The 12,781-nt window shown below is 43.9% G+C and overlaps 2 protein-coding genes across 2 annotated transcripts in view; one reads left to right on the top strand and one right to left on the bottom strand.

The window, feature by feature from the left end:
- The window catches only part of NIT1 (nitrilase 1), a 40,563-nt gene extending 36,884 nt beyond the window's left edge, over nucleotides 1-3,679 (bottom strand). The window contains exon 1 of the mRNA XM_069218279.1: nucleotides 3,308-3,679. Within this exon, the coding sequence (XP_069074380.1) occupies nucleotides 3,308-3,309 (2 nt within the window). The 5' untranslated portion in view covers nucleotides 3,310-3,679. The remainder of the gene's footprint in view (nucleotides 1-3,307) is intronic.
- A 9-nt stretch (nucleotides 3,680-3,688) lies between these two features.
- The window catches only part of PFDN2 (prefoldin subunit 2), a 57,143-nt gene continuing 48,050 nt past the window's right edge, over nucleotides 3,689-12,781 (top strand). The window contains exon 1 of the mRNA XM_069218280.1: nucleotides 3,689-3,842. Within this exon, the coding sequence (XP_069074381.1) occupies nucleotides 3,786-3,842 (57 nt within the window). The 5' untranslated portion in view covers nucleotides 3,689-3,785. The remainder of the gene's footprint in view (nucleotides 3,843-12,781) is intronic.

Genomic DNA, 12,781 nt, shown 5'->3' with positions numbered 1-12,781 from the left:
AACTCTGCCATCTGTAAGTCTACCCTGCCAAGAAGTACCACCCTAGTCCTGACCACCTGGCAGATGGCTTAAGATGCTTTGTCAGCCTCTGTTGTACCAGAGGAACATGTGCATCACCTCTGCTGTGCAGCACAACCTCAAGCAGAACCAACGCCTCCCTGCTGCTGTGTGGATTGGACCCATCGCTGCCACAGCCCACATCGCCTTTGGAACTGCCACTGCTCAATGCATCCTCGGGTACGGCCTTTGCATCTCTTGGAAATGACGCCAGAATCTGCATCGCAGCTCTTAAGAACCGATGCATCACCATGACTGTGTTGTGTGTTGCATCCTCGACACCAGACTTCCCATTGCAAGCCCAGTTGAAAGGATCCTCAACGACAACGTAGACCCTCGCACCACAGACTCCCCACATCTTGGAACTGACACATCGATTTGGCTGCGTGACGTATCTTTGACGCGCACCCCCATGATGCTCCTCAAAATAGGATTTAAGATACTCTGGTCAGCAGGCGTAGCTGGGTCCCTATAGCTGGCCCACGCCCCATTGTGGTCAGCCTGAACTTTTGGCTTGGTCCCCTTCTGGCACGACCAGATACCCACAGTTGGCATTTTACACCTTTTGGCGCTATTTTCTCTAAAAACGTTTAAAATTCAATAGCTCTGGTTTTCCTAATTGGATTTATGTTGTTTTGGTTGTGCTTTATTTAATACATTAAGCTCTATATTTCTAAGCTGTTGTGGGTCCTTTTTGTGTGGTGTTTTCACTGTTTCACTGCTTGAAGTATTGCACAACTACTTTAAACCTTACCTCTAAGTTAAAACTGTGCCAAGTCACCAGGGGGTGAGCACCAGTTAATTTGGGGATTGCTTGTGCCCTGCTCTGACTACGTTTGTGGTAGGTGCTTGACCAGGGCTCACACCCCAGTCAAACAGTAACCCAATTTTTAACAGATGCCTGTTTCTCTCCTCCGAATCCTTTTTGTTGTTGTTAGTTCCTTTTCAAGCATGATTTAATCCCAAGCACCATAAAGCTTTGTGATAGTGTGCTACCGCTGATGGAGCCTCAATGACTCCCCTCCTCAACTATGTAGTGGTATCCTAAGAATCTACATCCGTGCCTCTTGTTTTTGTAAATAACATAGGGGTAGAAAAACTACCTTGCGTTAAAGTACAATTTTCAAGCAGATGCATCCTAACTGTAACTGTATTTATGTAGCTCTTACTACTCGACGAGGCGCTGAAGCCCTTTACAGCAAGTAGCAAACTACCCTAGAACCCAAGGTTAGTGTTTAATGAAGTTGTTGTTATTGTTTATTTAGATTAGTCATATGCTCTCCAGATAACAAAAACACATGCATCTACACCAGTTACTTTGCATTAGATTATATTAATACCAGTTACATTTAATCATTACTGGGGTATGTGTTTTCAGGTGAATGGCTGGTGAAACGGGTAGGATGACAGAGATTAGGTAATGTTAGGCTCAAGGGCAGGGTTTTAGACAGGAGAGGTTGAGATCTATGAAATGAGGTGTCAGTCTATTATGAGATTGAGAGGAGGCTAGACTCCGATACAGAAGGTGTGCAGAAGATGGAGGCCAAAGAAGAGAGACACTCTGAATAAAGGAATGAGAGGAATTAAGCAGGGATAGGTCAAGGTCAATTTTCTTACAGAGTTTTAGGAGTTTAGTGGAAGATGGCTTTCTGAAATAGTAAGCAATCTGAGAATGTAAGCTGTAGAATAAAACTTTATAAATAGTGTTTCATATCTGAGACGGAGAGCTTAAACATTTGAGTCAAAGTGTGTGCCTTATTTAATAAATTAGGAGCTCCATCCTGCTGTGTGCTAGCCTCGGGTAGCCATTGTAAATATAGTCTGGAGTATTCTATCCTTGGTCCATGGTCTATACTCTAAACAATGGGAGATGGCGCAGAAAAATAAAATGTCTCATTTAAAGATCTTCCCTCATTACTCTGTATTAAAGGTTTTTATCTCTCACTAAAAATTAGCTATTTAGCACTGGCATTGGCTGAGAGTGTCTTGTCAATGTGCAGTTAGAATTGTACCTTGTTTTGTCACCCAACCCCATTTCAGGTTCTTTCTATGGTATACCAGAGCAACCACTGATATGACACTACCTACAGCGAACAACCCTAACATAAGTTTGTACATTTGGCCAGTGTAGTATATGTATCATACGTATAAGTGAAGTAGAGTACTGGAGGCCTGTGGGTTCCATTTTGAAAGTCCCTGGCCTGTACCTGCACAAGACAGGGGTGACGTTGTTTTCCAAGACAGGGTAAGTGTAAACGTAACCGGAGAGACGCAGGAAGGACGACATCTACACAATGAAGTGGTAACAAAGGAGACACAGCCCCTACAGAATAGGCAGTGTTTCTTCCTCACCATCTCCGACTTTTTCATAGAGCCTAATCTTGAATTAGACTGCTTCCCTTCATTTTCTTCTAATGTAATAAGCTTTATCAGAAGGCGTACACAAAAACAGAAGAACTGCCATCTTAATTACTATTACTTCCAACCAAATGATCATACCTTGCTGTTGTTATGTCTGTATCTTGCACATGAAAAGGTGACATCACTTATAATGTCCTTTTCACAACAAGTGTGTCCACTATCCAGTTGCATAACATTAGCCCCTGCAGCCTGGGGAGAGGGCTCCCGAACTTGAGGGAGCCTTCTCAGCACTGTACACTGGGAGGTGGGCTCCTGGCCTGGGAGCTCCTGACTGGCTTGGTGAGTGTGGGGGGCGGCTCAAGTTTTGTGACACTATCTCTACTCTCAAGTCACAGGCATGACAACTGCTTCTCAGAGACAAGAGAATGGATGAACTTATGACTTTATTACTTATCATTTAGGTGTGTAACTTACCCCGTGGTTGGAGATCACGCAATGTGCCCAGAATTGCATTGAGCATGCTGGACTCAAACCAGGTTGACTAGTTCCACAGTTGGCAGCTCTGGTTGTTTAGGGAACATCTCCTTTCCATACATATCTTTAAATCTGAAGAACACCTTTATGCTTGTAACAAAAAGCTAATGTGCTGCAACTTTTGTTAAAAAAAGACATGTTGAAACAAAGAGAGGTGCCAAAGCCTCCATAATTATTTGTTAAACCATCACAACCAAAAAACAACCCATTTTAACAAAAGGTTCACTTGCATCTTCCACATTTTACTATTCTTTACTTCTATACTGTAGCTTAACTTGTTTCTAAAATACAAAATAAAAGTTGTTATACCAAAAAGCACACAATTATTTATCTTTAAAAAAGTTATAAAATTTACATTTGAGATCTTGTGAAGGGAGTCGGTATTATCAGAGAAGGTCCGAAAGTCAGCAGAAGCTTCTTGTGCCCATTGCTGTGAGGTTAAAGTCCTACCCCAGGAAAGATGGGCCAGGAACTCTGTCTTCAGCACTCGCAGCCATCTTTCTTTGGGGCCGCTTTGGATTGCAGTTTGGGGAAGAAATTTGCTACAGACTACCTTTACATAGAAGTTAGTTTCGAGATACGTTTTTTTGGGCTACAGACGGGCGAGCACTGATTAAAGAGGTGTGTCCAGTTCAGTACAGAATAGAAATCGTTCCTATTTCCCCCCCGGGTTGATTAGTTCAAGTTGATACAGAAGGGCAATATAGGCTCAACGCCGCACAAACCGGAAGTGACGTTGAGAGGTGGAGTGTACGAAGCACGTGCCCAGTTCAATAAGTCTCCCGATTGTAGACTTCTATAGTAACGACAGCTAGGAGGCAGCACTCAACAAGATGGCGTCGAACAGCAGCAGCACCGCTACAGTCGGCAAACCGATGACAGCAGAACAGGTGAGACTCAGCGCGGGGGATGGACGACGAGAACGTGCACGTCTTGTCTAAGATTTAGCGAAGTCACCGTCCGCTAGAGGAGAAACTATGAGACAAGAGGCACAAGATAGGATCGTATAAATTGTCAATGCAGTTGGAGGGCGTCAACGTAGTGGCCATCTTGGAACGGTATGCTGCATTTTCAGTGTAGTCGGTTAACGGAAATAGAAGTCATGCTCGATATCAGGTGTCCAATTGGTCTGCAGAATCATATTGAAGTTAAGCGTTTTTTCAACCCGTTTATTCTACTTCTGTCAAAGGAACCAATTTTCTGTCCTACGAACCGATTTTCTTATTTAATGTATCGATAAATTGCAACACGTTCAAAGATCGTTTTGTTTCTTATTTGTGACGCCAACTAAGCCCCAGAAACCAACTGAGACGCATAGATCAATTTTCTCGGAGAATCTCTGAGTCTCCACACATATTTTAACATATAGTAGACTTGGTGAAAATGGAACCTTGTTTCCAGTGTTATGGTTTTCTCTACATCCAGCAGCCTTTATTTGTAAATTAAATCGGTTCCAAAATGGTCGGCTGGTGTTACAATTGTGTTTAAGATAACGCTATTCTAGTGTACAGTCTCACTGTATACCTTTTCACTCTGCATACGTTATTTATCACATTCTGAGATGCCTGCTTAAACGACCTGTTCATTTAAATTACATCAGATCTATTGGCACCCTTCCTGTTTGCATTTCTTCTATTCCACAAGGTTATTTTGAGTGTGTTATGACATTGTATTTAGGTGAGGAAAGCAACTCAAACTAACTTATGAGCATTACCTTGATTTACAAAGCTTATCAGCTGCTTCATTTATTAGCCGGCCCACCTCTGGTTCTGTGTGTGGCAGTGAGGTTGTTTGACACATCATTTTCCTGCAGCAGTGCCACTCTTAAACACATATTTCCAAAGGCAAGTTTCAGTGCTCTTGTGTGCCCTTAAGACTTGGCATTCAGAAATAAGAGTCCGACTATACAAACAAGTGGGCATATAAGAGAGTTTGGGCACAGAAGCATATAAGCGGGAGCAGCACACTATGGACGGGGAAGCAAGGAGTGTAAAAAGCTGGTTAAACACATCCACTGTCATGCACTCTTATGGTTGTAGGGAAATAGCTTGAAGGTTCATCAATAAATGAGCTGCACCTTGCAATGGATTTTCATTGTATAGCGGGTATACAGCAATTAATTTGGTGAAATATAAAGAGTGAACAATACGTATCAAGGAAACCTTTGTTTTTCCAAAATGGGCACAAGATAAGGTTTTGAGAAGCAGTGGTTATTTGCACAACTCTCAATTCCGGGGTCCCCATACTAGCATGTAAAATACAGGGGATTTCTCAAACAGACTTCTTTTTTACACACTGTCTTACATTTGGAAGGAAAAAATGTAGAGAAAGACAAGGGGTAATAACACTTGTTCTTCTATCCTGTGTTCCTCCAAGTCTCCCAATAAAAATGGTACCTCACTTGTGTGGGTAGGCCTAATGCCTGCATCAGGAAATACAACATGGACACATCCCATTTTTACATTGGAATCTGACGTCTTTGAAAAGTGCCTTGCTGTGGATTTTGGCCTCCAGCTCAGCCTGCACCTTGGGAAACCTAACAAACCTATACATTTTTTAAAACTAGACACCTAGGGGAATTCAGAATGGGGTGACTTGTGAGGCTCCTACCAGGTTCTGTTACCCAGAATCCTTTGCAAACCTCAAAATTGGGCAAAAAACACTTTTCCTCAAATTAAGGTCTGGAATCCGAGAGAAGCCACAAATTTCCTTCCACCCAGCATTCCCCCAAGTCTCCCGATAGAAATGGTACCTCACTTGTATTGGTTGGCCTAGTGCCTGCGACAGGAAACGCCCCAAAAAAGCAACATGGACACCGCATTTTTTTTACATTGAAAACTGACATGGTTTTTGGAAAGTGCCTAGCTGTGGATTTTGGTCTCTAGCTCAGCCGGCACCTAGGAAAACCTACCAAACTTGTGCATTTTTGAAAACTATACACATAGGGGAGCCCAGGATGGGGGTGACTTGTGGCTATCTCACCATGTTCTGTTACCCAGAAACCTTTGCAAACCTCAAAATTTGGCAAAAAATACCAAAACACTTTTTCCTCACATTTGGGTGACAGAAAGTACTGGAATCTGAGAGGAGCCACAAATTTGCTTCCACCCAGTATTCCCCCAAGTCTCCCAATAAAAATGGTACCTCACTTGTGTGGGTAGTCCTAGTGCCCGTGTCAGGAATGGATCACACAACGGTCAATGTTAATCTTTACATGAGGGCAACTATTGACCCTGGAGTGATCCATTCCTGATGCAGGCACTAGGTACAGGCACTCTAGTGGGGTAGGGTTTTTATCAAGACCGGTGAGGAAACACTGGGTGGTAGGAATTTTATGGGTCCCAACACATTCCTGTAGTTTGTCTGACAGAAATGCAAGAAAAAATGGCTTTTATTCAACATTTCACCTGTGCAGGGTATTCTGGGTAAGAAAACTTTGGGGAATCCACACAAGCCACACCTCTGTCAACTTCCCGGCTGTCTAGTTTCCAGAAATGTGTGGGGTTTGTAGGTTTCCCTATATGGCTACCAAACCCAGGACCAAAAACGCAGGCGCCTGCCTTACAAAACCAGGTTGTTTTGTGATAGATAATTTTGATGTCTCCACCATACGATTTGGGTGGTGGAATTTGGGGCTGAACTAATTTGGAGAGCTCCCAAGAGAGCACTCTCTTTGTGCTTGCCGCCACGTGCACCTGCTCTCTGGGTTGGGCTAACCTGCTATTATCCAGCTGCACATACCGTGCTTGCAAAGGGACAGCAGGACTTTCCTCATCACCTTCCTCAGAATCACTGGAAGAGGAGTTGTCTGATGGGACTCCTCCGACTGAAAAATCACTCCCAGAGTCTGCGCCATTGCCCTATACCTCAGATGCTGTTTCAGTATCTGCTGTCTCAGTCTCTGATCCTAAGTCAGAGCTGTCCTTTATAACCCGAGTGAGGGTTTGAGCAGCAGTCATCCAGCGAGATGCCATCTCTGTTACTGTCTAAACTGTTGCTCTAAAACATTAGCCTACGTAGATAGTCACAAAATTGCTGGTGTGTGTGATGCGTGCAACAATAAAGGTCACCTTACCTTCCCTTCTTCCCTCGATCAGCACGTTCTCTCAAGCCACTCAAAAAAAACAAAAGACGTACCGTTACTGCACCTTGTCACATACCAGTTGTCACAGTCTTTAGTGCCTGTGGCGCACAGTTCGACAATCAATATTTGTGCTCACACCCCCATGACCACCACCTCTGATTCCCTCACCACCACCCAGCAAAAGTGCCCTTCATCTCTCCATAGCCCCCCTCGCACATACATTGCATTTGTATTGTAGCGCAGGTAATGGCTGGCTTCACTAATTCACTCAGCTATTCACATAAAATACAGATTTGATCTTTGCAGTAGGCATATAAACCTTCTGCGCTACTTTATGGCATCAAAACTGTGTGTATATATATGGAAAATGTCACTTACCCAGTGTACATCTGTTCGTGGCATTAGTCGCTGCAGATTCACATGCTGTGCACATCCCGCCATCTGGTGTTGGGCTCGGAGTGTTACAAGTTGTTTTTCTTCGAAGAAGTCTTTTCAAGTCACAAGATCGAGGGACTCCTCCCATTTCGACTCATTGCGCATGGGCGTCGACTCCATCTTAGATTGTTTTCCCCGCAGAGGGTGAGGTAGAAGTTGTGTATGCTAGTAATAGTGCCCATGCAATGGAGTGAATACGTATGTACATAATGTAGTTTAAAGTAATATATTTTCAAATTTACAAATGTTCAAGATCAACTTCTAAACGGCTACAGGCTCCCGGGGAGGCGGGTGGGTGCATGTGAATCTGCAGCGACTAATGCCACGAGCAGATGTACACTGGGTAAGTGACATTTTCCGTTCGATGGCATGTGTAGCTGCAGATACACATGCTGTGCATAGACTAGTAAGCAGTTATCTCCGCAAAAGCAGTGGTTCAGCCTGTAGGAGTTGAAGTTGTTTGAAACAATGTTCGTAGTACTGCTTGACCTACTGTGGCTTGTTGTGCCGTTAACACATCTACACAGTAGTATTTGGTAAATGTATGAGGCGTAGACCATGTAGCTGCCTTACATATTTCGGTCATTGGAATATTTCCTAGAAAGGCCATAGTAGCACCTTTCTTTCTAGTTGAGTGTGCCTTTGGTGTAATAGGCAGTTCTCTTTTTGCTTTAAGGTAACAGGTTTGAATGCACTTAACTATCCATCTAGCAATGCCTTGTTTAGAAATTGGATTTCCTGTATGAGGTTTTTGGAACGCAACAAATAATTGTTTTGTTTTTCGAATTAGTTTTGTTCTGTCAATGTAGTACATTAACGCTCTTTTGATGTCTAATGTATGTAGTGCTCTTTCAGCTACAGAATCTGGCTGTGGGAAGAACACTGGTAATTCTACTGTTTGATTCAAGTGGAACGGTGATATGACCTTTGGTACAACATTTTGGATTTTCCGCAGAACTACTTTATGCTTGTGTATTTGAATAAATGGTTCTTGTATGGTAAATGCTTGAATCTCACTTACTCTTCTTAGAGATGTGATGGCAATTAAAAATGCAACTTTCCATGTTAAGTATTGCATTTCACAAGACTGCATGGGCTCAAAACCCATGAGTCGTGTTAAGACAATGTTGAGGTTCCATGAAGGAACTGGTGGTGTTCTTGGTGGTATAATTCTCTTTCGGCCTTCCATAAACGCTTTTATGACTGGTATCCTAAATAGTGAAGTTGAGTGTGTAATTTGCAGGTAAGCTGAAATTGCAGTAAGATGTATCTTAATGGAAGAAAAAGCTAGCTTTGACTTTTGCAAATGTAGTAAGTATCTTACGATGTCTTTGGCAGATGCATGTAAGGGTTGAATTTGATTATTATGGCAGTAATAAACAAATCTTTCTTTTCCACTTATTTGCATAGCAATGTCTAGTGGTAGGTTTCCTAGCTTGTTTTAAGACCTCCATACATTCTTGTGTAAGGTCTAAGTGTCCGAATTCTAGGACTTCAGGAGCCAAATTGCTAGATTCAGCGATGCTGGATTTGGATGTCTGATCTGTTGTTTGTGTTGCGTTAACAGATCTGGTCTGTTTGGTAGTTTGACATGAGGCACTACTGAGAGGTCTAGTAGTGTTGTGTACCAAGGTTGTCTTGCCCATGTTGGCGCTATCAGTATGAGTTTGAGTTTGTTTTGACTCAACTTGTTTACTAGATATGGAAGGAGTGGGAGAGGGGAAAAAGCGTAAGCAAATATCCCTGACCAACTCATCCATAACGCATTGCCCTGAGACTGATCTTGTGGGTACCTGGACGCAAAGTTTCAGCATTTTGCGTTTTCCTTTGTTGCAAATAGATCTATTTGTGGTGTTCCCCAATTCTGGAAGTAAGTGTTCAGGATTTGGGGGTGAATCTCCCATTTGTGTATCTGTTGGTGATCCCGAGAGAGATTGTCTGCTAACTGATTCTGAATTCCTGGAATAAATTGTGCTATTAGGCGAATGTGGTTGTGAATCGCCCAATGCCATATTCTCTGTGCTAGGAGACACAACTGTGTTGAGTGTGTCCCTCCCTGTTTGTTTAGGTAATACATCGTTGTCATGTTGTCTGTTTTGACAAGAATGTGTTTGTGGCTTATTATGGGTTGAAAAGCTTTCAGTGCTAGAAATACTGCCAATAGTTCTAAGTGATTTATGTGAAACTGTCTTTGCTGAGTGTTCCATTGTCCTTGGATGCTGTGTTGATTGAGGTGTGCTCCCCACCCTATCATGGAGGCATCTGTTGTTATTACATATTGTGGCACTGGGCCTTGGAAAGGCCGCCCTTGGTTTAAATTTATACTGTTCCACCATTGAAGCGAGATGTATGTTTGGCGGTCTATCAACACCAGATCTAGAAGTTGACCCTGTGCTTGTGACCATTGTGATGCTAGGCACTGTTGTAAGGGCCGCATGTGCAACCTTGCGTTTGGGACAATGGCTATGCATGAGGACATCATGCCTAGGAGTTTCATCACCATATTTACTTGTATCTTTTGTTTTGGATACATGGCCTGTATTACATTGTGAAATGCCTGAACCCTTTGTGGGCTTGGAGTGGCAATCCCTTTTGCTCTGTTGATTGTCGCCCCTAAGTATTGCTATGTTTGACACGGCAGAAGGTGTGACTTTGTGTAGTTGATTGAGAAACCTAGTTTGTGGAGGGTTTCTATGACATACTTTGTGTGTTGTGAACACCGTTCTAGTGTGTTGGTTTTGATTAACCAATCGTCTAGGTACGGGAACACATGTATTTGCTGCCTTCTGATATGTGCAGCTACGACTGCCAGGCATTTTGTAAAAACTCTTGGCGCAGTTGTTATTCCGAATGGCAACACCTTGAATTGGTAATGTACCCCTTGGAATACAAACCTTAAGTACCTTCTGTGTGAAGAATGTATCGGTATATGGAAATATGCATCCTTTAGGTCTAGTGTTGTCATGTAGTCTTGTTGTTTGAGCAGTGGGATTACGTCCTGTAATGTCACCATGTGAAAGTGATCTGATTTGATGTAGGTATTTAATGTTCTGAGATCTAATATAGGTCTCGGACTCATGTCTTTTTTGGGTATTAGAAAGTACAGAGAGTAAACTCCTGTTCCTTTCTGTTGGTTTGGTACTAATTCTATTGCCTCTTTCTGTAGCAATGCCTGAACTTCTAGTCCTAGAAGATCTATATGTTGTTTTGACATATTGTGTGTTTTCGGTGGGACGTTTGGAGGGAATTTGAGAAATTCTATGCAATAACCATGCTGGATGATTGCCAGTACCCAAGTGTCTATTGTTATCTCCTCCCAATGTTTGTAAAATGTGCTTAGTCTCCCCCCCCACCCCCCCACAGGTGTTATGTGTTGGGGATGTGTGACTTGGAAGTCACTGCTTATTTTGAGGAGTTTTGGGACTCTGGAACTTCCCTCTACTTTTTTGGAACTGTCCCCCTCTATATTGTCCCCAAAAACTTCCCCGCAGATATTGGCTCTGATAAGTGGGCCTTGTTTGTGAGGTCGTGGGTTCTGTGCTTTGCCCTCGAAACCCCCCTCGAAATTGTGTTTTTCGAAATGTGCCTCTGCTCTGTGGGGAGTAGAGTGCGCCCATGGCTTTGGCCGTGTCAGTGTCTTTCTTAAGTTTTTCGATAGCAGTGTCCACCTCCGGCCCAAACAACTGCTGTCCGTTGAATGGCATATTCAGCACAGCTTGCTGTATTTCTGGTTTAAATCCTGATGTACGCAGCCATGCATGTCTCCTTATTGTCACTGCTGTGTTGACAGTTCTAGCAGCTGTGTCTGCAGCATCCATTGCTGACCGTATCTGATTGTTGGAGATACTCTGTCCTTCTTCTACTACTTGCTGTGCTCTCTTCTGGAACTCCTTGGGCAAACGTTCTATAAAGTGTTGCATTTCGTCCCAGTGAGCCCTATCGTATCTGGCCAACAAAGCCTGTGAGTTTGCAATATGCCACTGGTTTGCTGCCTGTGCCGCCACCCTTTTGCCTGCTGCGTCGAATTTCCGACTTTCTTTATCTGGAGGTGGCGCATCTCCTGAAGTATGTGAGTTCGCTCTCTTGCGAGCTGCCCCTACTACAACTGAGTCCGGTGTTAACTGTTGTGTGATGTACACGGGGTATGTTGGTGGCGGTTTATATTTTTTCTCCACTCTTGGAGTAATGGCCCTTCCTTTTACAGGCTCCTCAAACACTTGTTTGGAGTGTTTTAGCATTCCGGGTAGCATGGGAAGACTCTGGTACTGGCTGTGTGTGGACGATAGTGTGTTAAATAGAAAGTCGTCTTTAATGGGCTCTGCATGCAGGCTTACATTATGGAATGCCGCTGCTCTCGACACCACCTGTGCGTAGGCTGTACTATCTTCTGGTGGCGACGGTCTAGCTGGATAACAGTCAGGAATATTATCTGACACTGGTGCATCATAAAGGTCCCACGCGTCAGGGTCATCTTGACTCATCCCTGTATGGGTTGGGGATTGCATCATAGGTGGGGTGGCTACCGGTGATATTTGCGGCGAGCGTTGTGGAGACGGTGGCGGGCTTACTTGTTTAGCCACCTTTGCCTGTGGCTGCTTGTCTTTCTCCTGGAATGCAAGTTTGCGTTTCATTCTAATAGGAGGGAGAGTGCTGATCTTCCCCGTTTCTTTTTGGATGTGGAGCCTTCTTTGGGTGTAGTCTGGCTCCATTGTCTCCAATTCCTGTCCAAATCTATATATTTTCATTTGTGAGGACAGTCCTTGTTCCTCTGTGTAGGAACTTGATTTCGGTATCGAAACCTTTTCGGCTACTTTTTTCGGTTCCGACGAAACCTTTCTTGTTTTCGGCGTAGTTGTTTCTCGGTGCCGACTCAATTCGGTGACGCTGTCTCGGTGCCGAACTTGCTCGGAGCCGCTATCTCGGGCCCGAGATTGCTGTGTGGCGGTATCTCGACCGGAGTCGGATGACTTCGACACCAGCGTGCCCTTTTTCGGTGCCGATGATCGGTCACCTATTTTTCGGGTTAAGCCATGGCCTGTTGGCGGTGGCGTCCCCTGGGCTTTTGTGGTCTTTTCGTGAGTTTTATGTTTCGACGTCTTACTCACGGTTTTCGGCGTTTCTTCGGGTTCGATCTCATCCGAGTCAGATTCCTGGATGGAGAAGGTTTCCTCCTCCTCCTCGAAACGCCCTTGTCCTGTCGGCGCCGACGCCATTTGCAGTCTTCTTGCTCTTCGGTCTCTTAGTGTCTTCCTGGACCGAAACGCTCGACAGGCTTCACAAGTATCTTCCTTGTGTTCTGGTGACAAACAC

The sequence above is a fragment of the Pleurodeles waltl genome, chromosome 12 (assembly GCF_031143425.1).
Source record: "Pleurodeles waltl isolate 20211129_DDA chromosome 12, aPleWal1.hap1.20221129, whole genome shotgun sequence".
NCBI classification, from domain to species: Eukaryota; Metazoa; Chordata; class Amphibia; order Caudata; family Salamandridae; genus Pleurodeles; species Pleurodeles waltl.
This window is presented reverse-complemented; position numbering and strand designations above follow the sequence as displayed.